Source organism: Drosophila teissieri, chromosome 3R, assembly GCF_016746235.2.
Source record: "Drosophila teissieri strain GT53w chromosome 3R, Prin_Dtei_1.1, whole genome shotgun sequence".
In the NCBI taxonomy this organism is placed as follows: Eukaryota; Metazoa; Arthropoda; class Insecta; order Diptera; family Drosophilidae; genus Drosophila; species Drosophila teissieri.
In genome coordinates, this window is record NC_053032.1 from 14,292,675 (window position 1) to 14,319,327 (window position 26,653).

At 42.3% G+C, this 26,653-nt stretch overlaps 6 protein-coding genes across 10 annotated transcripts; 3 read left to right on the forward strand and 3 right to left on the reverse strand.

The window, feature by feature from the left end:
* Window positions 1-556: 556 nt before the first annotated feature.
* On the forward strand, window positions 557-4,133 carry LOC122621044 (glutamyl aminopeptidase). The gene is made up of 6 exons (XM_043798772.1): window positions 557-965; window positions 1,019-1,374; window positions 1,545-1,689; window positions 1,744-2,277; window positions 2,345-3,273; window positions 3,343-4,133. The coding sequence occupies exons 1-6, from the start codon at window positions 777-779 to the stop codon at window positions 4,016-4,018; spliced, it is 2,829 nt and encodes a 942-aa protein (XP_043654707.1). The 5' UTR covers window positions 557-776; the 3' UTR covers window positions 4,019-4,133.
* A 324-nt stretch (window positions 4,134-4,457) lies between these two features.
* LOC122621040 (glutamyl aminopeptidase) lies at window positions 4,458-14,931 on the forward strand. Of its 5 annotated transcripts, none has more exons than XM_043798769.1 (7): window positions 4,458-4,537; window positions 4,601-4,965; window positions 5,935-6,305; window positions 12,278-13,240; window positions 13,306-13,449; window positions 13,528-14,019; window positions 14,091-14,931. In XM_043798769.1, the coding sequence occupies exons 1-7, from the start codon at window positions 4,528-4,530 to the stop codon at window positions 14,764-14,766; spliced, it is 3,021 nt and encodes a 1,006-aa protein (XP_043654704.1). In that variant the 5' UTR covers window positions 4,458-4,527; the 3' UTR covers window positions 14,767-14,931. The 5 variants fall into 5 exon arrangements, with proteins under 5 accessions (XP_043654704.1, XP_043654703.1, XP_043654701.1 ...); XM_043798768.1 differs by lacking the exons at window positions 4,458-4,537; window positions 4,601-4,965; window positions 5,935-6,305 and adding exons at window positions 6,647-6,952; window positions 10,721-11,118; window positions 11,589-12,075; XM_043798766.1 differs by lacking the exons at window positions 4,458-4,537; window positions 4,601-4,965; window positions 5,935-6,305 and adding exons at window positions 6,647-6,945; window positions 10,705-11,118; window positions 11,589-12,075.
* On the forward strand, window positions 5,233-5,599 carry LOC122621045. Its single transcript, XM_043798773.1, has 2 exons — window positions 5,233-5,280; window positions 5,341-5,599. The coding sequence occupies exons 1-2, from the start codon at window positions 5,253-5,255 to the stop codon at window positions 5,532-5,534; spliced, it is 222 nt and encodes a 73-aa protein (XP_043654708.1). The 5' UTR covers window positions 5,233-5,252; the 3' UTR covers window positions 5,535-5,599.
* Window positions 14,932-15,057: 126 nt separating the features above from the next.
* Window positions 15,058-15,327, reverse strand: LOC122621046. The gene has a single exon (XM_043798774.1). The coding sequence runs from the start codon at window positions 15,276-15,278 to the stop codon at window positions 15,111-15,113; it is 168 nt and encodes a 55-aa protein (XP_043654709.1). The 5' UTR covers window positions 15,279-15,327; the 3' UTR covers window positions 15,058-15,110.
* A 732-nt stretch (window positions 15,328-16,059) lies between these two features.
* Window positions 16,060-16,347, reverse strand: LOC122621505. Its single transcript, XM_043799375.1, has one exon. It carries the CDS (start codon window positions 16,296-16,298, stop codon window positions 16,125-16,127), a length of 174 nt encoding a protein of 57 aa, XP_043655310.1. The 5' UTR covers window positions 16,299-16,347; the 3' UTR covers window positions 16,060-16,124.
* A 3,373-nt stretch (window positions 16,348-19,720) lies between these two features.
* Window positions 19,721-19,972, reverse strand: LOC122621615. The gene has a single exon (XM_043799540.1). It carries the CDS (start codon window positions 19,936-19,938, stop codon window positions 19,765-19,767), a length of 174 nt encoding a protein of 57 aa, XP_043655475.1. The 5' UTR covers window positions 19,939-19,972; the 3' UTR covers window positions 19,721-19,764.
* Window positions 19,973-26,653: the final 6,681 nt, after the last annotated feature.

Here is a 26,653-nt window from a genome sequence, read left to right on the forward strand (position 1 = left end):
AAGCAATTATCCATTGGACTGATTGATAACAAGTGTTGATAACTGGGTTTGGGTGCCACTAAAGGACACGAAGTATTTTGATTGACATTTATTGCACGTCCAAATGTTCGTGCTAAATTTTACAAGCAACGGAAATTTACTTCATATACCATAAAACCCTATTGATTGTATACAGACATTTTTTAAATTGTAGTTCGATTGTTAGAGCTTTTGAAACATCGCCAGTTTACATCAATATGCTCAAACTCTTAATCTATAATACATAGCTATATTAAAACTAGAAAAGAACCATAAATTCTCTCTACTAATATATACTATTATTGGCAGTAGTTAAAAACATTTTTATATATCTTTTTTTATTTCGTTAATGCTAAGTATGTTGGATATATCAGCTGGAAATCTTATTTTTGCCAGTATTCCATATTTTCTCAGTGAGGTGGAGCGAATTTAACAGAATCTTACAGATTCGCGTAAAGAAATGAGTAAAAGTGTAAAATTGGCTTAGCACATATATGTACATACGTATTGTTTCATAACCAAGCGAGTTCACGCCGTACCGCTCCGAATGTTCCCACTTTCTCTGGCTTTTACCCTATCGTCCAGTTGACCGTAATCGCGGCTATTTGGCCAATCACTATCGTAATCGCGTAGGCGAACATAAACCAATTCCAGTGCACACACTATCGAATCGAATCGAGTATTGGGCAACAAGTGGTACGAGCTGGACTGACTGACTTAACGCTAGTTAGTCGCTCGCGACAGGTGCTATTGCAAAGATGTTCCTCAGTGGCTATTGGTTGCAGGTGGTGCTCTGCTGGGCGGTGGTGGCCTTTGCCACGGCCACAGTGGTGGTGGCGGTGCAGAAGGCTCAGCTCGAAAGGGACCTCCGCGATGTGCAGGACAAGATCGATGTGTTCGAGGAGTGGAACGGGGAGAGCCGCACTCGCATGAAGCGTGAGGACACGGTGGGTAACCATTTGCTAATCAGTGGAATGCATACTATAATCTACATCTACAGATTGATTATCGCCTGCCTACGAACCTGGTGCCCACGCACTACAACCTCTACTGGCACCCGGATCTGGAAACAGGCAACTTTACCGGTCAGCAGAGGATTAGTATCAAGGTGGTGGAGGCCACGAATCAGATTATTCTCCACTCCTATCTCCTGGATATCACAAGTGTCTATGTGCTGAATAGGGAGGTGGAAAAGTTCGAGCTGGAGGAGGATCGTCAGTTCCTGATCATCACGTTGACGGAAGAGCTGCCGGTGGATGCCAGTATTACCCTGGGAATCATTTTCGCTGGTCAGATGAAGGACAAGCTCGTGGGTCTCTACAGCAGCACATATCTGAATGAGGCAGGATCTACCAGGTATTTCAGATTTTTATCTCATTTTCATGGTATGCCTAAAAGTATGCAGTGTGTTTTCATGACCTGATCTGGATAATACGCAAAATACCGTCATAAATGTTTAATAGCTAATTAGTTAGTTGGTTTGCTTTGAAATTTGTAATGACATTTTGAACATTTTCCCTATGCAGAACCATTTCAACAACAAAATTCGAACCCACCTACGCGCGCCAGGCCTTCCCATGCTTCGATGAGCCCGCCATGAAGGCCACATTCGCCATCACAGTGGTTCATCCATCGGGATCCTACCACGCCGTCTCCAACATGCAGCAAACGGTGAGAGCAACTAAACAAACAAGTTTAATAGGTTCATCGAGAATTAAATCTTAGGAATCCAATTACTTGGGAGACTATACTGAGGCCATCTTCGAGACGAGCGTTTCGATGAGCACCTACCTGGTATGCATCATTGTGTCAGACTTCGCCTCCCAGACCACCACGGTGAAGGCCAACGGAATTGGCGAGGACTTCTCCATGCAAGCCTATGCCACCTCGCATCAGATCAACAAGGTCGAGTTCGCTCTGGAGTTCGGACAAGCTGTCACGGAGTACTATATTCAGTACTATAAGGTGCCCTATCCGCTAACCAAACTGGACATGGCCGCCATTCCCGACTTCGCCTCGGGGGCCATGGAGCACTGGGGACTGGTCACTTACAGGGAGACCGCTCTGCTGTACGATCCCAGTTACAGCTCCACGGCGAACAAGCAATCGATAGCCGGAACACTGGCCCACGAGATTGCACATCAGTGGTTCGGAAACCTGGTCACCATGAAGTGGTGGAACGATCTGTGGCTGAACGAGGGATTTGCCCGCTTTATGCAGTACAAGGGAGTCAATGCTGTACACCCGGACTGGGGAATGGTAAGGAAATGTTACGTACCGATTTTGAGACTATACCTAACGAAATATACTTATATTAACCACTTAGCTGGAGCAATTCCAAATCGTTGCCCTGCAACCCGTGTTGCTATACGATGCCAAGCTATCCTCCCACCCAATTGTCCAGAAGGTGGAAAGCCCCGATGAAATTACGGCCATATTCGACACCATCAGTTACGAAAAGGGAGGATCCGTGATTCGCATGCTGGAGACTCTTGTGGGCGCCGAAAAGTTTGAGGAGGCGGTGACCAATTACCTGGTGAAGCATCAGTTCAATAACACGGTGACCGATGATTTCCTCACCGAAGTTGAAGCTGTGGTAACTGACTTGGATATCAAGAAACTGATGCTCACCTGGACCGAGCAGATGGGCTATCCGGTGTTGAATGTTTCGAAGGTGGGAGATGGTAGTTTCCAGGTTACCCAGCAGCGATTCCTCTCCAATCCAGCCAGTTACGAGGAGGCTCCTTCAGATAGCACCTACGGCTACAAGTGGAGTGTTCCGATTACCTGGTTTGCTGATGATGGTTCATCGAACAGCTTCATATACGACTACGATGTCGACTCTGTGGGAATTGCCGTGCCCAGCGAGGTGCAGTGGATCAAGTTGAATGTCAACCAAACTGGCTACTATCGGGTCAACTACGACGAGGACCTGTGGGACCTGCTCATCCAGCAGTTAACCACCAGCCCCGCTCGTTTCGAGATCGCCGATCGTGCCCATCTCTTGAACGATGGCTTCGCCCTGGCGGATGCGAGCCAACTATCCTACAGAATTCCCTTGGAGATGACCGCTTACTTGGCCCAGGAGCGCGACTTCGTGCCCTGGTATGTGGCCTCCAATAAGCTTAGGTCACTCCATCGCAGTCTCATGTTCAGCGAGGGATATGTCTCGTACCTAACCTACGCCAGAAGTCTGATCGCCGGCGTATACGAGGAGGTGGGATGGACTGTGGACGCAGACGATCACCTGATGAAGTGAGTGAACACTATAAGTCTTTATATATTAAATTCTATGTTACTCATTCATTCCATATTCCTTTGCAGCCGCCTGCGAGTTTCCATTTTGAGTGCCGCCTGTGCCCTGGGAGTTCCAGATTGTCTGCAGCAGGCTTCCGAGCGCTTCAACGCCTTCCTCCAAAGTCCGAGCAGCCGACCTTCCCCCGATCTTCGCGAGATCGTCTACTACTACGGCATGCAGCAGTCCACCAGCCAATCGAGCTGGGATCAGTTGTTCGAACTCTTTGTGGCCGAAACCGATGCCAGCGAGAAGCTGAAGCTGATGTACGGATTGTCTGGTGTTCGGAACAGCCAGTATCTGTTCAACTTCCTGGTTCTGGCCTCTAGCGATGAGAGCATCGTCCGCTCCCAGGACTACTTCACCTGTGTGCAGTACATAGCCGCCAACCCTGTGGGTGAACCTGTGGTCTGGGAATTCTACCGTGAGCAGTGGACCCAGCTCACCGCCCGTTTTGGCCTGAACAACCGCAACTTTGGTCGACTTATCGCCCAGATCACGGCCAACTTTGCCAGCTCCGTGAAACTGGAGGAGGTTCAGCACTTCTTCTCCAAGTACCCCGAATCGGGAGCTGGAGCTAACTCCCGGTTGGAGGCCGTGGAAACCATCAAGTACAATATCGAATGGCTTTCCAGAAACGAAGCGGACATCAGCGACTGGCTAAGTGGAACGGCCTCGCCGCTGACCAAGAAAAACCAATTGTAAAATTGTATATTGCATATTAGAACCCGTCATTTAGCCAATAATTAGAATTGCATAAGAAACCAGCTAAAATTTCGTTCGAGTTCAATAAAATGAAATTCCAAAATCAAACCATAAATACAACCCCCATATTTTCATTCATTTTATCCGCGGCAAGTGGCGATTTCTATGGCTCCTAGGAAATTATTGGAGATAGGGTATATATATAGATAGAGTATATGGTCAATGCGGAATCATGACCGTGCGTAATTATCCTGGGTAATAAGACTGTCCAGTCATAATAGTCGATATATGGCCATGTGGTAACCATAAAAGTAATGGTCTCGCATAAAACGATTTTATCTGGTCACGAAGCTATATAGTAAATAGTCTAGATATCGGCCAGCAATCTGGTCAGGTTTATCAAGTCCAAATTGTGGGGTCAGATTCGCAACTTGCATTCAGTTTCCAATTTGACTTCCAGCCTAGTGGAAGCAGTAGAGTAAAACCCATCGAAGAAGAATATCCCTAAAATGGTTGCCTGTGAGTTTTATATATAGAGTGGCATATCCCGGAGAAACAGAAACTAATGTGAATTAACAATAGGGCTGACTGTAAAGTCAGTGGCCATCTTTTTGGGCCTGGCCTCCACTGCTTTTTGTGTGGCCACGATTGTGCTGGCCGTTCAGAACGCGGATCTGGAGAACGATCTGCAGGATGCGCTCGATAAGATCGACGCATTGACAGCGGACACCACGTCCACGTCTTCCACCTCTACGAGCACTTCCACGACCTCCACCACTGCAGATCCCAATAGGCCCACGGATGACCCGGAGCCTGGCTCTACCACCACACCTGGCGGAGGAAGTGACACAACCCCCAGCGGAGGAACATCCAGTACAGGAAGCACTTCCAGCACCAGCAATCCCATCTATCCGACTTTGCCGACAGGACTGCCGGATCCTGAAAAGGTGAGTTCGATTATTCATCTACACAGTTTCTAGTGATAGCTTGAAAAGATATTAGTTCAGAAAAACCCTCACCCCGAGTAGGAAAATTTTCAGCGATTAGTCGTAAAGTCGGCGTGGCTCTAATTTCGAATTTATTAAGTTCCTACATTGGTCTTATTGGTCATTTCAAGTGCTTATCGCTTGGCCAATCTTTTTTTCTTTTTTTATCATAATACAAAACGCGGCTAATTTCTTGGGGCATTTTAGTTAGTTTAATTGCGGCTAACACAGAGTTAAGAGTCACAAAAATGGGACTCACGAAGGACAGGATTAAGGGTATTTATAAATATCGAAGGAAGTTTGGGGAAATACCGAGATACATATATACTTTCATAGACTGCATCACCGCTGAACGCGTGGCTATATTCTTTGGTCTATTGTCAACCTGCTTGATCGTTGCCCTCGTGATTGTGGTGGTACACAGGGATAATTTGTGGCTGCAGTTGGACGAAGCCAAAAGGATGTTGGATGTCCTGGAGGAATATATTCAAAGCCACCTGCTGACTTCTGTTCCGGATAGAAATTCATGAGAATTAGGCTGCTGGCAAGCATTTAAGAAGGAAAATAGTATATTGTTTTCACATATATACTAGGGATAGACAATATTTCCAAAAATGTACTCAGTTTAAGGCAATAAAGCAAATGGATGAGAAACCGAAAACGCTAAGGGTTCAAACTTTGTGTAGTACAGCGATTGTTGTTTGATATCTGAAATTGCACCTCATAAACAATGACCCTAATTTCACAATATGTAGCCGCTATATCCACCAAAGGCGAAATTCGTTGCAGTGAGGTCCACTTTGTTTACGACTTGACCACAACAGTGCTATTTCCTATCGCCACCTTATCAACCTTGTCCTATCGCCACTTTATAGGGCCAAAATCCATTATCAATAGCATGGATATTAAATAATCTTTACAATCCCGCAGATCGAATGGCGCCTGCCCACGGAACTGAAGCCCATCAAGTACAAGCTGTACTACGAGCCCGACCTGAAGACCGGTGCCTGTGAGGGAACCGTGTCCATCCAGTTCCAGCTGAACGCGGTCACCAATCTGATCGTCCTGCACGCCAAGGACCTCAATGTGCACAGCATCAGCATCCTGAACATGATGGCGCGCATACGCGTGGCCATCGATAGCATCAACTTGGATGAGTCCCGGGAGCTGCTCCTGATCACGCTGAGGGAGGTGCTCAGTCTGAACAAGGCCTACACACTGTCCGCCAGCTTCGACTGCAACCTGAGCAGTCTGGTGGGCAGCTACATCAGCAACTACACGGATGCCGATGGACTGGATAGGTGAGTCATTTTAAGGTATATCTATCTGGTAATGAGTAAGGTTTTGTTAGCTTGTCTAGACTATGATGTGAGAACCCTTTCCTAGAAAGGCTTTTGGCTTTCTAATGTCAGTATTTGAAACCAATAAGAAATTCACCGTCTTGGTTTGTAACTTTCATTTAAATGGAATATAGATGTATGTACCTTACATGTTTATCCCATCGGACCCCATATTATGTTAAGGGAGTACCCCCAATGTTTGGAGCTCACCGCGTGCTGGGGCCTTAGAAAAGCCGGTCTCAGCTGATGAGAGAGCTTTCCGGAGAAGCTCGAATACCGTGACAACTTTGGAGCCCGCTTCAGTTGGAAGTTCAGAGCAGAGCGCGACGGCCGCGATAGAAACGAGCGGATCCCGTCTTCGCATACGATCTCAATTAGCCGCAGTACGACACTCGATCCCCTTTCTTCTCGGTGTTCTTCGTTTTCTCGGATTTCTCGAGTGCGCGCCTACGATTTGAATCAAGAATGATAGCTGTCCGGCAATTGCCGTTATCAAATTAGCCGAGGGAATATTTCTCGGACCCGGCAAAGTGACAATTAATGCCATTCGTAGACAAAAAAAGTCGAGACACGAAAAGCTGTGATTTCAACTGTGAATCAAGTAAAAGGCATAGTGCGAAATGCGACGAATATAATAGATAATAAGTGGCCCAGATCAATCAGAAACCGTTGAGTCCGCTCCAAAAGCTCCACGCCAAGACCAAATGACCATTGTCACCGCAACGCCGTTATGCGATCAAAATTCTAGTTTTAATTGGGCGCATTGAGGCGATCACTAATTTTAATATTCGCTGAAATGCGACCACCGGATTCTATGCCAACTTTGACTTTCAACAGGCACTCGTTTCGATAAACAACGGGCCATCGCAGGCTGGCCAACAGAACTCCACATGGCTGAATCAAACAGGTTGCACCGCTCCCTTCCCCTTCCCCTTCTTCTTTCTCTGCCACTCTTCTCCCCCTTTCCCCCACCCCTTATGGACCGCTGCAAACAGGCTTGGAGCCAAATGCATACATAGTTCACTTGCCGCGCAAGTTCTTGGCCTTAAATCGGCCACAGTCGCTGCACTGTGAAAAAAGAAAAGAATTATATCTACTCTAACCTATTATCGAACCATATCGCTAAGCGTCATATCAACAAGAAGTAGATTCTGTTTTTCGCGTTCCCATTGATCACATTTTTATTCTCAGTTCTTATCAACAATTGTAACCACTCTGATAATAGGAAATATTTCAATGCACTCAAAATTACTAATTATTAATTATTAATCTTATAAATGCCAGTTTTAAACCTATTTGTAATATACTATAAATATGATGAAAGCAAATAGACATTTTACCTCTTCAAGTGATCTTCAGTTTGTATCATAGCTGTTGATGGCAACTTAACTTTTTTTGTTGTGTATCTGTGGTTGTTGGCCAGCAAATGCGTCGAGTTTACATCTCCAATGCGGCAAATACTCAATGGCCGCTGAGAAAATACTTTCTTCCAAAAGCCGCAACAAAATGGGTCGACATCATTGACTGCCAAGCCACTTGTTGTCATAGTAGTTTCCCCTCCCCGTTTCTCGCTGTGTTTTCTGGGTTTGTTTTGTTCTTGAAAGTTCAGTCGAAGCTCGGTGGTCAAACTTTTTTCATTTTCATTGACACTGATTTCTTTTTCGTTCTTGTTGGGCGAAATAGAAATTTTTTATTTCCAAATGGTGGGAAAGAACCTTCGAAAGTGCAGGGTTTTTAATTGGATTTTTGTGCTAATAATGTAAATTATTGACTGTTGGTGGAATTGATAAGGCACTTGACACCTTTGACGGGGTGTAAATTATACAATTAAACACTTCAAAATACATTGATCTTTATACAGAAATATACACAATTTCATAGTATTGTTCTATATCCAACTTATTAATCGTCTATTTATGTCTAATGCCAAGTCTTTGTTTTTATTTGAATGTTTATATTTATAGATTTCGATTTTCAAAACTTAACACTTTTTCAATGAACTGTTGACAATGCTTACATAAATATTAGTGAATATCGCATGGTATAGAGTTTCTGTTTGTCCAATAATGAATTTATTTATAAAGTTTGTATCATTGAATGCATAGCAGTAAATTAAACAAGTCAAGGCCGATGTTTACTAACCAATATTATAGTGTATTTGCGTAAAAAGTGATGCAACCCATTGATTGATAGTAAATTTATTTCGCATTCCGTTAACCCCAAACATGCAAATTGTGGCAATCATTTCTTTGTCAACCCATCTTCCTTTAATTTATTGTTTTTATTTTAATTTTCCCTTTGTGCATATCGTAAATTGCAGGCACGTATAGTCGACCTTTGTCAATTTCATACCATCGCGGGTGTTATGGGTCGTATTTCTTTCATGTCTGGGACTTACTTTGAGTTTTGGGTGTTTCTGGGGCGCACTTCTCACGTATAACGATTTGCATTTTTCTGGCTACTGCTCGCCGACTTTGTGTATATTGTGAAAGTTATGACCTTAAAAAGTCCAAGGAACGTGTTTCAAATGTAAGCTTTCCGTTTCGAATTCCAACATTTTAATGCATTTTTGCTCTGTGGTAAACCAAAATATAATGTGGCAAGTGATATTTATCTGAATCAATTTACAAAATAAAAACAAGAGAGTATGCTTTAGTCGAGTTCCCCGACTATCAGATACCCTTCCTTCTGCCTATTACATACTTTTCAACGAATCCAGAATACCCTTTTACTCTAGGAGTAACGGGTATAATGATCGCCTAAGATATTATATATAAAATTACTATTAACAAAAGAGTTTTAATTAGTTCAAATTGTTGTTTTTTTTCTTTGTGCATTCGGCTCGATCTTCAAAGTAGTGAAATTTATGCGACTCATTAGCGAAGCATGAGAACTGTTATGTTATGGCTTGTGCCCCCGCGATCATCGCTTCATCGGCTTCAGAATGCCGAGATATCCACATCTGTGCAATGGGGCGTGTCCGATTGGCTCTTGGCAGTCGCAGATATATGGACTCATGTGGTATATATACGGACCATTGTCTGCAGATCTTCTGGCTGCTTTTTTTCCGGCGCTCATAAGGTGGCAGTCATGCAATTTTGTTGACTCCGATGTGCGGTGGCTTTGTGCGATGTGCGCTCCCTAATTGAGTCAGCATTACATCATCCGCGGAAGATGCAAGGGGGAGTATACGTATTATACTATGGGTATCAGAGACAATTGCCTGCTGGCTGGTGAAAATTAGCATATTCTGCAACCTCGAATTCCTCAATTCGCACAATTCAGAGTGAATGGTACTCCGTGTGATAGTGCAGCTGCATATTGTTCTTTTTTTGGTATAATACTCCTATATCCTGGCATAATTTCCGAAATGCAAGTCGTGGATCATGGCTCTGCGGGTAGCTCAATTCATTTCCAATGCTAATAATGGCATCTGCAATTTCTTCCCATCGCACAATCTGCGCAGATTTGTGCAACAGACTCCGTAAATTGACAGGCAAAAAGCCAACAACCTTTTGCGATCCGTCAATCAATCGTACACAGAAAGAAAAGTATATTAATTTTTTTTTATTACACGCTCAATTGAATAGAATGTGTATAGTACTTATGCTTATAAGCTATATTTCCATTCATTAGTCTAATCGCTAACCTTCTATTAAAGAACCCCCCCAATGGAATTGACTACCCACAGACATAATATGGAGGTGTTTATTGCCCAGCTGATATACAAGTGTTTTTACTTTGATATCACTGAATTTCTTGGCGTTCATGGTCCATATTTTGTTATTGTGCAGAGACGCCTCTATAGAAAGTCGTATCATTGCGACAAGCCCGGGGATTCCGATTGCAACTCTTGCGGTTAGCCAGCCCAGTTCCAACACCAACTTTATAAACCTAGCTACCGAACTAAAAAATGGCTTCGAGTATTTGTAGTAACAATTTCACGAAATGACCAACTTCATTACGTGACCGTTGGCGGGGACTGGGAGACAAAAATAACAGGCATCTGATTGATCTGCAGCGAGGCGAAATTGAGGCAATCTCCACCTGGAGACAGAGTGAAATGTGTCGGAAGCTGAGCTGCCCCGCCTCCTTCACCTGCCACCTCCATAAAAGCCGGGTACAAAAACCCGGGTTTGTTTATAAGCAGCTCGGAGATTATTAAAACAGAAAAAAATGATGATGGCAGCGGCGACGCATGTAATTCAGTACGCGACTTTTATGATGCTCTCGAATTACCTCGCCGATGACACAATAGATTGTATGAAGTTGTGGCATTTTGGGACAGCCCCTCAGTTGGACGAAGACACTACAGTTAAAGTGGAGCTTACCGATCGTGGCATTTAATAATGTTTTCCAGTGATTTACTGTTGTAGAACGCGCCCAGCCCAGTGAATATATATATAAGTTGAGAAACGCAAAAAGAAGTACAGATAAGAAGGCAAGAAACTAAAAGTCATGTATGCAGCGAAAAACGTACGCCCGCGCAGCAGCCTCTCCACAGACGACAACCACCGGATCAAGGACACCAATCGGCCCCACAAGGCCCCCAGCAACACGATCCTGACCCTCGCCGCATTCTGCATCTTCCTGCTCGTCCTCTGCGGCTTCCTGCTGGGCGCCCTCGTCTACGTGGGCAAGAACATAGCCGAGGAGCACCAGAGGCAGCAGCACGCGAATGCTTCCCAGTGGGCCTTGAACTCCACCATCCGCACGGTTTACGTGGACCGGGACCAGTTGCTCTCCACCAAGCCCATTATCAGTGTACTTTCAGGTTGGTTTGCCTAGCGGGGAACAAAGAGCACTATTGGAATTTTCCAAAAGTAAACGAACAGTCATAGTCAAGCAGATGTTCCTATTTCAAGCGTTGGATTAAATTAGGAATTAAGAAAGCCAAATACTTTTTATGTTTAAAACATGTTATATAAGGCACACATTTTCTTTTCTGTAATTGTCAGACTATTGAGGTAGCATCAGATAAATGCAAGAAAAAATTCGAAGTAACTTGAAATCATGTCTGAATTTGGCGCGCATTTTCTGCGGTAAAAATACCAAATGAACCTATCCAAGTTTCCAACCTTGCTGCCCTCTGTTTGGTATATTCAAGGGAGTATTTAACATTACAAAGCATATTTAAATAAATCATTTTCGACCCACTGTCACACTGTTCTGTGCTTTTTAGAGACTGATAGCATTAATAATATTGGGCGTCTTATTGATCATTTAATCGCACTCAAAACCTAGATAATCGCGTTCACACCACCCAAGTGCCCACCAGCAGAAAATCGAGCATAATGGCCACTGTGGCGCCCGCTGTAAAAGCCGCGAGCAAGGTGCTCCAGAATCTGGGATTCCGACTGCCCAAACAGATTAAACCAAGCAAGTACCGACTTCACTTGCGCCCCGATCTCGAACGGAAGAACTATTCCGGCAATATAAGCATCAGCATGCAAGTTCTGGAGCCCATCGCCTTCATCCCAGTCCATGTGAAGCAACTGAATGTGAGCACCGTGGAGGTGAAGCGCCTCGACGAATCAGGAGCGCCACTTAGGGACATCACCCCCTCGCTGACCTTTGCCCATCCGGAGTTTGAGTACTGGGTCACCGAGTTCGAACAGCCGCTGGAGGCCGGAAACTACTCCCTGCTGCTCAACTTTACGGGATCGCTCGTAGATCGGATTACGGGGATGTACCAGAGCTCCTACTTGGACAAGCTGAAGAACCGCTCCAGGTAGCCCGTCTACTAACCATCGAACTAACTACTACAGAATGTTCCTCACTAACGCTGCCAAAAGACCCTAATTTCTATCTGAATCAACTTATTTAACTGCCATAACACCTATTAATATTTCTTCTTTAGCGCACCGATAATTGTTTGCTATTTAGACTTTGGTAAATTAGCAATACTGATAAGCTCTTTAATCCCATTTCAGATCGATCATCTCCACCAAGTTCGAGCCAACCTATGCCCGCCAAGCCTTCCCCTGCTTCGATGAGCCCGCCTTGAAGGCCCAGTTCACCATAACGGTGGCTCGTCCCAGTGGTGATGAGTACCACGTCCTGTCCAACATGCCAGTGGCCAGCGAGGTTGTCGATGGCGATATCACCGAGGTTACTTTCGCGGAGACTGTGCCCATGAGCACCTACCTGGCCGCCTTTGTGGTGTCTGATTTTCAATACAAGGAATCCACTGTGGAGGGAACCAGCATCGCACTGAAGGTCTATGCGCCGCCAGCACAGGTGGAGAAAACGCAGTACGCCCTGGACACTGCTGCCGGAGTGATGGCCTACTACATCAACTACTTCAACGTGTCGTACGCGCTACCAAAACTGGATCTGGTTGCCATTCCCGATTTCGTGTCCGGTGCGATGGAGAACTGGGGATTGGTCACGTTCCGGGAGACGGCTCTTTTGTACGACGAATCTACCAGTTCCAGCGTGAATAAGCAGCGTGTGGCCATCGTCGTGGCCCATGAGTTGGCCCACCAGTGGTTCGGAAACCTGGTAACCATGAACTGGTGGAACGATCTGTGGCTAAACGAGGGTTTCGCATCATTCCTTGAGTACAAGGGAGTGAAGCAAATGCATCCGGAATGGGATATGGACAATCAGTTTGTGATTGAGGAGCTGCACCCAGTGCTGACCATTGATGCCACTTTAGCCTCCCATCCAATTGTCAAGTCCATTGAGAGTCCAGCCGAGATCACGGAGTACTTCGACACCATCACCTACTCCAAGGGAGCCTCCTTGGTTCGCATGCTGGAGAATCTGGTGGGTGAGGAAAAGCTGAGGAACGCAACCACCCGCTATTTGGTGCGTCATATCTACGGAACTGCCACCACTGAGGATTACCTCACAGCCGTCGAGGAGGAAGAGGGCCTGGACTTTGACGTTAAGTAAGTAAATTATATGCTTAATAGAAAGCGAATTCCGTATTAAAGACCTTTTATGTAATCTGCAGGCAGATCATGCAAACCTGGACAGAACAGATGGGTCTTCCGGTTGTGGAGGTGGAGAAAACTGGCAGTACTTATAAGCTCACCCAAAAGCGTTTCCTGGCCAACGAAGATGACTACGCAGCCGAAGCTGAAGCATCGTCCTTCAAGTAAGTGGAAAAAAAAAGCTGATTAGGTTTTTAAAAACTAGCTTGCACGCCTTTCTTTAACAATACTTCTTTCAACAGCTACCGTTGGTCGATTCCCATTACCTACACGAGCAGCATCAACAGTGAAGTCCAATCATTAATATTCAACCACAATGACAATGAGGCCACCATCACGCTTCCGGAAGAAGCCACCTGGATTAAGATTAACACAAATCAAGTGGGCTACTACCGGGTGAACTACGGCAGCAATCAGTGGTCGGAACTTATTTCTGTCCTGAAAAACTCCCGGGAAACCTTCACTACCGCCGATCGCGCTCATCTGTTGAACGATGCCAATACCCTGGCCGCTGCCGGACAGCTTAACTACTCCGTGGCATTGGATCTGATATCTTACCTTGAAAGCGAACAGGACTATGTGCCCTGGAGCGTGGGCACCTCTGCCCTGGCTACGTTAAGGAACCGCGTATACTACACGGATTTGTACACTAACTTCACCACCTACGCCCGTAAACTGCTTAACCCCATCGTAGAGAAGGTCACCTTTACGGTGGCGGCCGATCATTTGGAAAAGTAAGATATTAAGCTAATTCACTTTAGTTAATTGCCGTTCTCACACTTATATAATTCGATCTATTTTACAGTCGTCTCCGCATTAAGGTGCTAAGCTCAGCCTGCAGTTTGGGACACGAGAGCTCCTTGCAGCAGGCGGTCACGCTGTTTAACCAGTGGCTGGCTAGCCCTGAGACCCGACCCAATCCAGATATCCGAGACGTAGTCTACTACTATGGTCTGCAACAGGTGAACACGGAGGCGGCGTGGGATCAAGTGTGGAAGCTGTATCTGGACGAGAGCGATGCCCAGGAGAAGCTGAAGCTGATGAACTGCCTAACCGCTGTGCAGGTGCCATGGCTGTTGCAGCGATACATCAACTGGGCCTGGGATGAGAGCAATGTGCGCCGACAGGACTACTTCACCCTGCTGGGGTACATATCCACCAACCCGGTGGGTCAGAGCCTTGTGTGGGACTACGTGCGTGAGAACTGGGAGAAGTTGGTGGAGCGCTTCGGCATCAATGAACGCACCTTGGGTCGACTGATCCCCACGATCACTGCCCGCTTCTCCACAGAAACCAAGCTGGAAGAGATGCAACAGTTCTTTGCCAAATATCCCGAGGCTGGAGCCGGAACTACGGCCCGTCAACAGGCGTTGGAAGCGGTGAAGGCAAACATCAAATGGCTAGCGGTCAACAAGGTCCAGGTGGGCGAATGGTTGGCCAATTACGTCCAACAGTCCACCGTCACCAACCGCATTCAATGAGTCGTGAACTCGGCCATTTGCACCCTGTAAAATATCAGTAATGTAAAAACTACCAATGGAAGTGAACATAGTCTTAGCTAACTAGTGAAGCAAAAGCATTTCAAATGTGAACGAAGAATTGTAATTGCTTATGATATTTTTGAAGAAAATACAAGTGAAAAAATATTTCTTTAAACATTTTCTGTGAGGGAATATATGAAGAGGAATAGTTATGGGTGCCCCTTTTTAAGTTTTGGCGTAACTATATAATATTTCTGGTCTTAGTAGAATATTTTCTCCAGATCGAGAGGGTTTACTCTTGTGTAACTAATATGGTTTATTTTATTTTCATTTAATTTTTTTTTTTAGGCAGTGGTGGTCTTGGTGGTGGTGGATGCGGTGGTAATCCACGGGCAAAGCGGTGAACGCAACATGCATGCAATCAGGAGGAAGGTGCCCTCAGCTGCCGGAGTGCTGAACAACATTACCAGGGCAACCACCAGGATGGCCATCAGGAAAGTGGAAGACTGCATGATGATAAAGTGATAGTTTTACTCTGCTTGATCCAGAACTACCTTTTCTACCGATAAATCCCCTATTTATACGAAGTCCCAGTCTGGGGTACTATTGTTTTAAACAGACGCAGCAAATTTGCTTAGATGCTTTTGCAATTGTTCATGAACACATGCCGCAAGATTATTTGCATTGTTCTACTATTTTCATGTAGAATTTACACAAAATACCACTGTTAAACAAATATTAACGTCTTACCCGTGCAGCCCTTTATTTGCATATGCTTTCAGCTGAAGTCGGTAGCCGGTCAATGCCGGTTACATAGTAAGATTAAAGCTAATCATGGCATATTCTAACGAGTTCAATGATTGATGCGAATAACAAGTATAAAGTGTATTTATACCCGTTACTCGTAGAGTATAAGGGTTACTAGATTCGTTGAAAAGTATCTAACAGAAGGAAGCGTTTCCGACCATATAAAGTATATATTTTCTTGATCAGGATCAATAGTCGATACGATCTGGCCAAGTCCGTCTGTCTGTCTGCCCGTATGAACGTGGAGATCTCAGGAGCTATAAAAACTAGAAAGTTGAGATTAAGGATGCATACCCTAGAGACATAGACGCAGCGCAAGTGAAGCAAAAGCATTTCAAATGTGAACGAAGAATTGTGATTGCTTATGATATTTTTAAAGAAAATACAGGGGAAAAAATAATTTCTCGAAACTTTTTCTGTGAGGGGATATATGAAGAGGAATATTTATGGGTGCCCCTTTTTAAGTTTTGGCGTAACTATATAATATTTCTGGTCTTAGTAGAATATTTTCTCCAGATCGAGAGGGTTTACTCTATTTTATTTTCATTAAATTATTTTTTATCGGCAGCGGCGGCCGTGGTGGTGGATGCGGTGGTAATCCACGGGCAAAGCGGTGAACGCAACATGCAGGCAATCAGGAGGAAGGTGCCCTCAGCTGCCGGAGTGCTGAACAACATTACCAGGGCAACCACCAGGATGGCCATCAGGAAAGTGGAAGACTGCATGATGATAAAGTGATAGTTTTACTCTGCTTGATCCAGAACTACCTTTTCTACCGATAAATCCCCTATTTATACGAACTCCGAGTTTGGGATACTATTGTTTTAAGCAGACGCAGCTATTCTGCAATTGTTCAAGAACACTTGCCGCAAGATTGTGTCCATTTGTATTGTTATACTATTTTCAAGTATAATTTTCACAAAATACCACTGTTAAAAAATATAAATATCTTACCCGTGCAGCTCTTTATTTGCACATGCATTCAGCTGACGTCGGTAGCCGGTAAATGCCGGTTACATAGTAAGATTAAAGCTAGTCATTCTAACAAGTTCAATGATTGCGAATAACAACTAGAAAGTATATTTTACATACACGTGTGTATACATTTGTCAGTTTCTAAGTGTAGTCGAATGTAAAATGTTAAATGTAAACTTTAACAGCGTAGGCTTCACTTGAAGCATGTCTGAATATTACGGCTCTCTTAGTTTCCAGTTCGACTTCAGATCAAGAGATGCTATATATGGTCGGAGTCTCTTTCCTGTACCGGTTACATACAGCTGCGAAAAAAAAATAGCACCACTTGCCCAGTAAAACTTTGAATAAGTCTCCTACCTATAATTTAGGGTTTTAAAGGAGCTGAAACACCTTTTTAGAAAGGTTAAACAATTCACTTTTTAGGAAATAAAATCACAATTGTTCTATGAATTCTTAACTTATTTAAGAAAATTTATGAAAAATTACAAAATAAGGCGAATGAAATAATAGCACCATTTCATAAAAAATGCTTTAAACATAAAATATAAACTTAACAGTAACAAATTCATTAATAACAAGTGATTGTATATTAAAACAAGAGAGAACGCTATAGTCGAGTTCCCCGACTATCTGATACCCGTTACTCAGCTAGTGAAAGTGCGAAGGAGTCTTCAGCACTGCAAGTTTTTGGCGGTTTGTGGGCGCTAGAGTGGGCGTGGCAAAAAGTTTTTTGGCATATCGATAGAATTTTACAAGACTAAAACAAAAATGAAAAAATATCAAAACATTTTTCAAAAGTGTGGGCGTGGCAGCTTTTGGCGGTTTGTGGGCGTTAGGGTGGGCGTGGCAAATATTTTTTTGGCAAACCGATAGAAATTTACAAGACTAATACAAAAATGAAAAAATATCAAAACATTTTTCAAAAGTGTGGGCGTGGCAGTTTTGGGCGGTTTGTGGGCGTTAGAGTGGGCGTGGCAACATGAATCGACAAACTTGCGCTGCTTCTATGTCTCTGGAGTCAGCATGCTGAATCTCAACTTTATAGCTTTTGTAGTTCCTGAGATCTCGACGTTCATACGGACGGACAGACGGACATGGCCAGATCGACTCGGCTATTGATCCTGATCAAGAATATATATACTTTATATGGTCGGAAACGCTTCCTTCTGCCTGTTACATACTTTTCAACGAATCTAGTATACCCTTTTACTCTACGAGTAACGGGTATAACTACGCCCATCCCATTAATTTAATATTTGGTAGTGTATCCCTTATTAGCAATAACAACTGCGCAACGTTTTGGCATTGAGTCAACCAGGTCCTGGCACCGTTTTATGGATATTTTGCTCCAGGACATCTTAATAATACCCAAAGTTATTCGTTGTTAGTTGGCTTTGAAGCTATAACTGCTTTTCTCATATCTGACCAAGAATTTTTGATGGGATTACGGCCTGGGGACTGCACAGGCCAATCCAAAACAGGAACAGATTTATTTTGGAACGAATCCTTGGCTTTCCTGCTGGTCTACTTGGGATCATAGTCTTGTTAATTGTATTCGGCAAAAGGTAGCATCATCGTCACCAAAATATCCTCAAACGCATGTTGATCCATGATGGTTTTTAACCATGGTATATTATGGTATAGGCCCAACTACATAGTACGAGAAACAAGCCCATACCATTATACAGGATCCTTCGTGTTTAATTGCTTCTACTGTGTAATTTGGCTTATATTCGGTGTTCCTAGGGCGCCTTACATACGATCAAGATCCATTGCCACCAAAAAAAACACCTCATCTCCATAAAAAGTTCCTCCATTTTTCGCATGGCCAATTTAAATGTTCCTTGACGAACTTAATGCGCTTGGGTATGTGTCTCCCATTTAAAAGAGGGACATTCCTTGGACTACAGCCTTTTAATCCATGTTCCCTTAGACATGTGTGAACTGTTTGCACTGTTGCGGATATGTTAAGATCCTTTTTCAGTTCGGTAGCAGCTTTAAATGGATCCTTCTTGCTCTCGGGCACTAGCCTTTTGAAGAGATGGGTGCCCAATGATTGTTTTCTCCCACGTTTTTCGGGATTCTCGTTGTAGGTGATTGCATTTCCTATCATTTTGTTTTAGTATTGAAGGATTAGACCAATATTTCTGTGTGATTTTCCTTTAGAAATTGGTTTTTTGATTATGTCACGCTTATCTGAAGTGCAATGCTTTCCTCGTCCCATTTTAATAATTATACCCGTTACTCGTAGAGTAAAAGGGTATACTAGATTCGTTGAAAAGTATGTAACAGGCAGAAGGAAGCGTTTCCGACCATATAAAGTATATATATTCTTGATCAGGATCAGTAGCCGAGTCGATCTGGCCATGTCCGTCTGTCCGTCCGTCTGTCTGTCCGTCTGTCCGTATGAACGTCGAGATCTCAGGAACTACAAAAGCTAGAAAGTTGAGATTAAACATACGGACTCCAGAGACATAGACGCAGCGCAAGTTTGTTGATTCATGTTGCCACGCCCACTCTAACGCCCTCAAACCGAAAAAAACTGTCAGTGTTGAAGACTCGCCCTTCCACTAGCTGAGTAACGGGTATCAGATAGTCGGGGAACTCGACTATAGCGTTCTCTCTTGTTTTTTATAAGGTATGTTTCAAAAATAATGTTGGAAATTGGAATAAAAATGTCAAGTTTTATAACCATGTGCTTTTTACCAAAACAAACCGCCGACAAGTATTGAATATTTGTAAAAAACCGATTTAAAAGGGTATACTAGATTCGTTGAAAAGTATGTAACATGCAGAAGGAAGCGTTTCCGACCATATAAAGTATATATTTTCTTGATCAGGATCAATAGTCGATACGATCTGGCCAAGTCCATCTGTCCGTATGAACGTGGAGATCTCAGGAACTATAAAAAACGGATAGTTGAGATTAAGGATGCAGACCCCAGAGACATAGGCGCAGCGCAAGTGAAGCAAAAGCATTTCAAATGTGAACGAAGAATTGTGATTGCTTATGATATTTTTGAAGAAAATACAAGGGAAAAAATAATTTCTCGAAACTTTTTCTGTGAGGGGATATATGAAGAGGAATATTTATGGGTGCCCCTTTTTAAGTTTTGGCGTAACTATATAATATTTCTGGTCTTAGTAGAATATTTTCTCCAGATCGAGAGGGTTTACTCTAGTGAAACTAATATGGTTTATTTTATTTTCATTAAATTATTTTTTATCGGCAGCGGCGGCCGTGGTGGTGGATGCGGTGGTAATCCACGGGCAAAGCGGTGAACGCAACATGCATGCAATCAGGAGGAAGGTGCCCTCAGCTGCCGGAGTGCTGAACAACATTACCAGGGCAACCACCAGGATGGCCATCAGGAAAGTGGAAGACTGCATGATGATAAAGTGATAGTTTTACTCTGCTTGATCCAGAACTACCTTTTCTACCGATTAATCCCCTATTTATACGAACTCCGCTTTTGGGATACTATTGTTTTAAGCAGGCGCAGAAATTCTGCAATTGTTCATGAACACTTAATTTACACAAAATACCACTGTTAAAATATTAATATCTTACCCGTGCAGCTCTTTATTTGCGCATGCTTTCAGCTGAAGTCTGTAGCCGGTAAATGCCGGTTACATAGTAAGAATAAAGCTAGTCATTCTAACAAGTTCAATGATTGCGAATAACAACTAGAAAGTATATTTTACATGCACGTGTGTATACATTTGTCAGTTTCTAAGTGTAGTCGAATGTAAAATGTTAAATGTAAACTTTAACAGCGTAGGCTTCACTTGAAGCAAGTCTGAATATTACGGCTCTCTTAGTTTCCAGTTCGACTTCAGATCAAGATATGCTTTATATGGTCGGATTCTCTTTCCTGTACCGGTTATATACATACATCCCAACGAACCAAGTATACGATTTACGAGTACAAAAATATAATTTCTTTAAGTGTCAACGGTCTAAAAGACACCACAGACAAAGTTATTCAAAGAGGAACTAACTAGACTTTCAATTATATTTTATGTGATTTTTTATGTCTTGTTTCTCGGCACACGCACATGATTGGCTTCGATTGTAACTAAATCCGTTGATTGCCCGATTTTGACCTTGAGGAGAAACTCTGTCCGTATTTATGTGTTTATTATCCCACACGAGGGAAACATTTCATTGCATACTTTCTGGCTGGGCGACCAATGAAAGAGCGGAACCGGAAATAACTAACGGGCGCTAGTGTTTGTTTAATTCCGTTTGGGTCGGATTTTATATGGCTAAAAGTGTTTATGCTCTGTGGCCAACACGAAGGACATCAAACACGGCTTTTGTTGACAAGATCTGACGTAAACAGGACACTTTCCGAAATTGTTTACGAGTGGAATTAATAGCGCTGTGTAACCGATTAGGAGGACGCTCGAAAGTCAATCAGAATCACTAAAATGACCCGAGACCAATACGCAAAAACGGAAAAAATGATGACGACATGTCCTGGGCTGTGGCCCAAGGGACTGCATAAATTCCGATTCGGCATCGCTGAATTATCGCTATCATTCGCACAATAAATGACAATATTTTGCAGCAGCAATGAAAGTTCATGTTGGGCCCCAATAATCTGCGCCGCCATGGCAACGATTTATCTTTATATTCGACTGTTTCGATTTGATTTTGGTCGTAAATGACCCGGGCGATTTAAGGTTAAATATCAGTTGGCCGGAATCTTTAAGAACCGCTTAGCCGCCACACGCCAAGGTCGCACCACAATTGACTTGTCTGGGCCGCCCAACTATTAATGCATTGTACGAGGCCCAATTGAGACGAGATAATGAACATCGGGTCGAATCAAGCAGACGGCCAACTTCTGGATCTGAAACTGTAACAGCTGCAGGCGTCCAAATTGGCCATCCGACTGGAGTCTGTTACCAATGCAAGCCATCTCATTTGGCCTTTGTCTATGCCCCTGTGTGCCATAAAGTTCGCCCATGCCACAGAGGTCTGCACTCCAAGAATAATTGTGATATTTGTAACTAACTCAGCTCTTCCACAAGCAAGCCCTTATTTTTATATATGGTGACCAAAATAAGGTTTAAAGGGCTTTCACATTTTATATAAAATGTATTTAATAAAATACATATTTATATAAAAGTAAGTAATCTGTCAAACTTGGATGTATAATTGTATGTATAATTGTTATTTTGATATTACTTTAATAATATATATTTATGTAATTCATTTTAATAATGATATTGAAAATTAAAAAAAAAAAATAAGACTAAATTAATAGGAGAATATTTATAAACTTTTATTGAATGATGAAACATTTTATGTAGCTTGGTTCAGTGTATAAATAGTTGGCCGTGGGCCAGGCAAACTTATTTTCATCTTTTAGCAGTGAAGGGGTGCAAAGCAAGCCATTTGTAAACGAAATAAAAGCAACTTAAATTTAAACGCTTATCTGAAATTTATATACACGGCTTTGTTTAAGGCTGAGTAACAACAAATTTCACTCTGAATTTATTAAAAGCTGTTAAACTAATTTCTTTTAATTTTTTTTAATAAAAACATTAATTTATGACAAATGAAGAAGAAAAACAGCCGCATGAATTTTTTGTATGGCGATTACCTATATGCACTCACATGCTGGTCGGCCAATAAAAAATAATTGCCTATCCTACGAAACACCATAAAATCCTGGTGTCAGTAGGCACAAACAAAAAAAATTGGAAGACAGGATTGACATTCGCATGTTTAAGTGTTTACGCTCGCTATCAGACATCTAAAATGGCAGTCGTATGGAATATTTTCCCAATTTGCTGCAGGCACACTTTTATGACCACAAAACCTGTTGAAGCGTACTCCGATGCCTCAAGAATGAACCAAATTAATTGGTGACCTGGCGAAATTACTTCATTAGCTGCTAATTGAATTGGCTGTCTCCTGAACGGTGCTGTGGGAAATCAGCCGGAATTTCAGCAATCGGGAGGGTCCTCGACATGATTAATATTGCATTTTGTCAGGGGCGAGACAAAAAACGTCCCACTTGAATGGATGGACTCGCCAACCTTGGGGTAAATAAAAGACAAAACGAAGGACCTGAAATGACAGGATGTACCCTCGTTTGTGTTTTATATGAATAGAGTCCGCTTTTCCGGTCCGGCACCTCCGCTCCAGCCATTAATCTCTATTTCAACGGCAAACATTCAATCAACCCAAGGGCGCGGAACAGGCGGATCTTCTAATTAAAGGCACATTAAGCGCTCGTTAAAATTAAAGTGCCACTTAAAGGACCGGTCGAAGGATGTGCGCACCGTTTCCATGGCTCCTTCCCATTCACAGGCAACTTGCGACACTTAATGGGCTATGCAAATGGAAAACTATTGGCAATATTGAACGAAATGAAAGCGGAAAACATATTAAATGAAGCATGCAATAGTAGATTGTGTTAAAAAACACTCACTTTTGTGCCTTAATACTTCAGAGCCTCCGTTCTTTAATAATTAAAATACGTAAATTAACCTTTTTATGATCGATTTCTACATTAATTTTTAATATACATTCAGCACTTACTGAAAAAAATGTAAGCCTCTCGTTAAATTGTATCTGTAGATAGGATAGTAAAATAATTATATTTTTAATTTAGCTCTGCCACTCCACGAAAAATTTGCCCAACAACTAAGAGTGCTGTTGATTTTATTTTATTCGAACAGCTTAGTTTATTTTAAATATTTCCACTCTTTACTCATCCAATCGGTTGTTTTTATTATTTATTTAAAAGTCTGCATGTGAATGGCATCACACAGGCAGAGCGAAGCCAAAAGCATTTAACGTATCTCAATAGAAAAGCAATTAAGCTCTTGAGTCTAGTGGAGCAGAGGGATATAAACACTAGCACAGGCAAAAAGCAACAAAAATTATATTTCAAATATTCGAAATTCTATAAAATGTGCGCTATTTAAGTATTTATTGGGAAAAGATTTTGACCGTCGCCGGATTATAGTTGTATGCAGATTACGGCTCTGTACGTCGTCCTGATGCCCCTACTCGTATCTGCTTGATCCTTGTTGTGAAAAAGTGCATAAAATTTATGCTGGCTTGTCGCTGGCAATAAAATTGTTGGTAAAGAAGTGCCATAAAAGCCTTTAATGGCGCGACTGTCTGTAATTAAAATCCCACACGCGCTGTCGCTCTCGTTTTCCTTAGGCATGAGCATGCATGGCGTATACGTGATGTGAGTGAACTCTAAGCACATGCGACTTTAAAATGCAGTTTAAGTACTTTAATTAAACGGTATGTATTCGAGTGCCCCCATAGTTCCTACTTTATTTTGTAGTTTTTTATGATAGCTACTAACATTGTCTGTGGCCGGCATATGACCCTTGATTTATGGCCATTTGTTCTTCGCTTTCCAAACAGGCTCATAAATACACAAAAAATGGCCAAAACAAATGGCAAATGTTCGGTAACAAATGGCGCTGGTTTTTTCTGTTGCAGTTGCAGTTGATTCAGTTCCCCGTTATGCAATGCGCCAAATATCAAAGAGCCACGAAGTTAACAGCTAATACAACTGCAATGCAATTATTGGGCAACTTGGCTCGTGAGCACGATGCGTATACTTAATTTGCCTGTGGTAAATAATGGCAAAGCCATTTCGTTTGGTTTTTTGTGATTGCGAGGAGCAATATCCGTTAACGCATTTCCCTGGCTCTGCAGCTCTGTTCCCTTACTCTTCTCTGGTTTATGCCATTCGCCGAGCATTTGTCTTAGCCTGGCCTGAACCGAGTCCGACACCCCGATAAGCTACGTTTATTGGAAAAGTTTCGCTGCCAATGGCTGGGGTGCCGCCTCGACACTTATTTGAATTTATAACCCAACAAATTGTGCAGCACTCTCCACTGCGTTTGCTGCATTTTAATTAGATGCGAACCTCACGGCCGCCTGAGTGCAGTTCAACTTTTAATAAACACTCTAGACAAAACACTCATGAAATTAATTAATTTTATTTTCACGCTTAGAAAATAAAGAGTGGATAATCATTAGAGTATGAGTTACTTTCTAAAGACACTTTAGCTACGAAAAAAACCTGCGTTAAATAATGCAATCTATAAATAGCTAATAAACTTCTTGTTTCAGTGAAACTAACCGACAGATTTGCTAGATTAACAGCTTTGGACTGCCCGCAATGTGACATCTTTTGGTCACGCCTGTCCAAGCTGGCTGACAATTGTGGTGGAAGCTTCATTTACGCAAAATTCATTAGCATTTACATACGCTTCATTTTTAATGAACTGACAAATCTGTGCGGCTTCCCCGACCTCTCGCCAGGCCATAAATAAATCGCGCACAAACACAAATTTCCTCGCGGTCAATAAATCTTTTCCAAAAAATTACACAGAAATGCCTCATGCGTATTTATATGCAAATTAAGATGTTTACAATACTCCCGATGGCTACACTTTGATCTGGGCCAAAATACACGAAGGCGTTCGCTACGATGCCACCAAACAATGAATCATAATTTTATTGACGGATGAGGTATTTGACTCTTTAGACGGCAGTGGCGTCTGCGTTTCCCATTCCACGGAAAAAACGTAAAACACGCATTTAAAAATAGAACTGCACATAACAGCACAATTGTATTGGCCAGTTTTTTAAGTGAGAATGTATATGCTCTATAAATATTTAATACCTTGAGCTAAAATGTTGTTGAAATTTCAAATGCTTTTAAATCATGTTTATAAATCTTGTCGCTTTTATTAAAATTTTTTATAAATAAAATTAAAAATTTGATGTTTATAAATAATGTATATATATAAATAAAAGATAAAGATTAATTTTACTTTCATCTGAACTTTATTCATATTTTAGAAGAGTTGTATCTGTTATCTGTTGGCATGATAAGCCAAGTGACTCTATTCACAGTAGCATGTGCATTCATGTTTGGTTAGTCATTAATTTCTTGAAACTGATAATCCATTCCGTCTCATCAGTCCCATCATTCATTCATTCAAACGTTATAAAACATTTTCCTTTATACTTCACAACGAACAAATCTAGTCAGCGAATGGAACTCATCGCTTTGAATAAGCCGTTAGCGGACTGCTTCGGCTTAACAACTTGTTTTCCGTGTCGGCGTAAATCAAATGCCACTTTGTTGTGCTGCTTATTTCACTTTTGTTGGGGGCAAGTCAATCAAAATATTATTGTACGAGTATATCGTACAAATGAAAACCGTCGACGAACCCGTCGCTCCTTGCTCTCTCGCACACACTTACGCTGTGCTGCAGCGAAAGGGATCTCGATGCGTAGAACCACCCACAAAGCAACACCCAACGTACATTCACATTTATATTCACATACACACTCGTATTCACCCACGACCACCCACCGACGTGCCACTTAAATGAGCTGCAAGTGCCGCGGGTGTGTGTGCCATGAGCTGATGTTTTTCATGGCTTGTTTACAATTAATTAGGATTGTTATGCCGCCATTCGATTCAATAATTTCTTTGTGCTAGACGGTATTTTTTAACAGCCAGTCATAAATTTGCGGTCTTGTTTTGGTAGCGAGCATTAAATTCCGGAATCCGACTGCATTTATGGCCCCACGTCTTCGTGAAGTCTTTGGCTTTGATAATCCATTTGATCTGTTCAGTTATTATAATCCGTAGGAATTAAAACGGAAATGTGTTATTAATAACTCTGATTTAATATTGAAAACGACAATTCCCGCTCAAAGGTCAAAGGATATTTATAAAAATAACACAAAATATGATTTTAATACCCAATTTGGTTGTACCTACAAATCAAGAGAAAGTAAATCGTAAGAAATGTGTAAAGAAAATAACATTTGTTTTATTTGCTTATTTTGCTATTGTTTTGGGTTACCTGCATTCATTACTTGTTTAATTAAGAATCTGATCAAGAAATGATTATCATATCAAATACGAAATATATGCAGACCTTAAAGAACTGGTTTTGGGCCAAATCTTTGGGCGTTCCGATTAATATTTTGCAATACCGTTGATGCTAGACTGAGATAAACCAGAATCGTAGATCTGTTTAGATTTTAATTTTTTGCGCGCGATTGGTCAATGGAATTATACAGACTTTTTTG

Coding starts and splice junctions, on each gene's coding strand:
- LOC122621615 (XM_043799540.1), bottom strand. CDS start 19,938: ATGCAGTCTTCCACTTTCCTGATGGCCATCCTGGTGGTTGCCCTGGTA.
- LOC122621045 (XM_043798773.1), top strand. CDS start 5,253: ATGGGACTCACGAAGGACAGGATTAAGG. Junction 5,281..5,340: donor CACGAAGGACAGGATTAAGG/GTATTTATAAAT, acceptor ATACTTTCATAG/ACTGCATCACCGCTGAACGC.
- LOC122621505 (XM_043799375.1), bottom strand. CDS start 16,298: ATGCAGTCTTCCACTTTCCTGATGGCCATCCTGGTGGTTGCCCTGGTA.
- LOC122621046 (XM_043798774.1), bottom strand. CDS start 15,278: ATGCAGTCTTCCACTTTCCTGATGGCCATCCTGGTGGTTGCCCTGGTA.
- LOC122621040 (XM_043798768.1), top strand. CDS start 10,803: ATGTATGCAGCGAAAAACGTACGCCCGCGCAGCAGCCTCTCCACAGAC. Junction 13,241..13,305: donor GGCCTGGACTTTGACGTTAA/GTAAGTAAATTA, acceptor TGTAATCTGCAG/GCAGATCATGCAAACCTGGA. Junction 14,020..14,090: donor GCGGCCGATCATTTGGAAAA/GTAAGATATTAA, acceptor TCTATTTTACAG/TCGTCTCCGCATTAAGGTGC.
- LOC122621044 (XM_043798772.1), top strand. CDS start 777: ATGTTCCTCAGTGGCTATTGGTTGCAGGTGGTGCTCTGCTGGGCGGTG. Junction 1,375..1,544: donor AATGAGGCAGGATCTACCAG/GTATTTCAGATT, acceptor TTCCCTATGCAG/AACCATTTCAACAACAAAAT. Junction 1,690..1,743: donor TCTCCAACATGCAGCAAACG/GTGAGAGCAACT, acceptor ATTAAATCTTAG/GAATCCAATTACTTGGGAGA.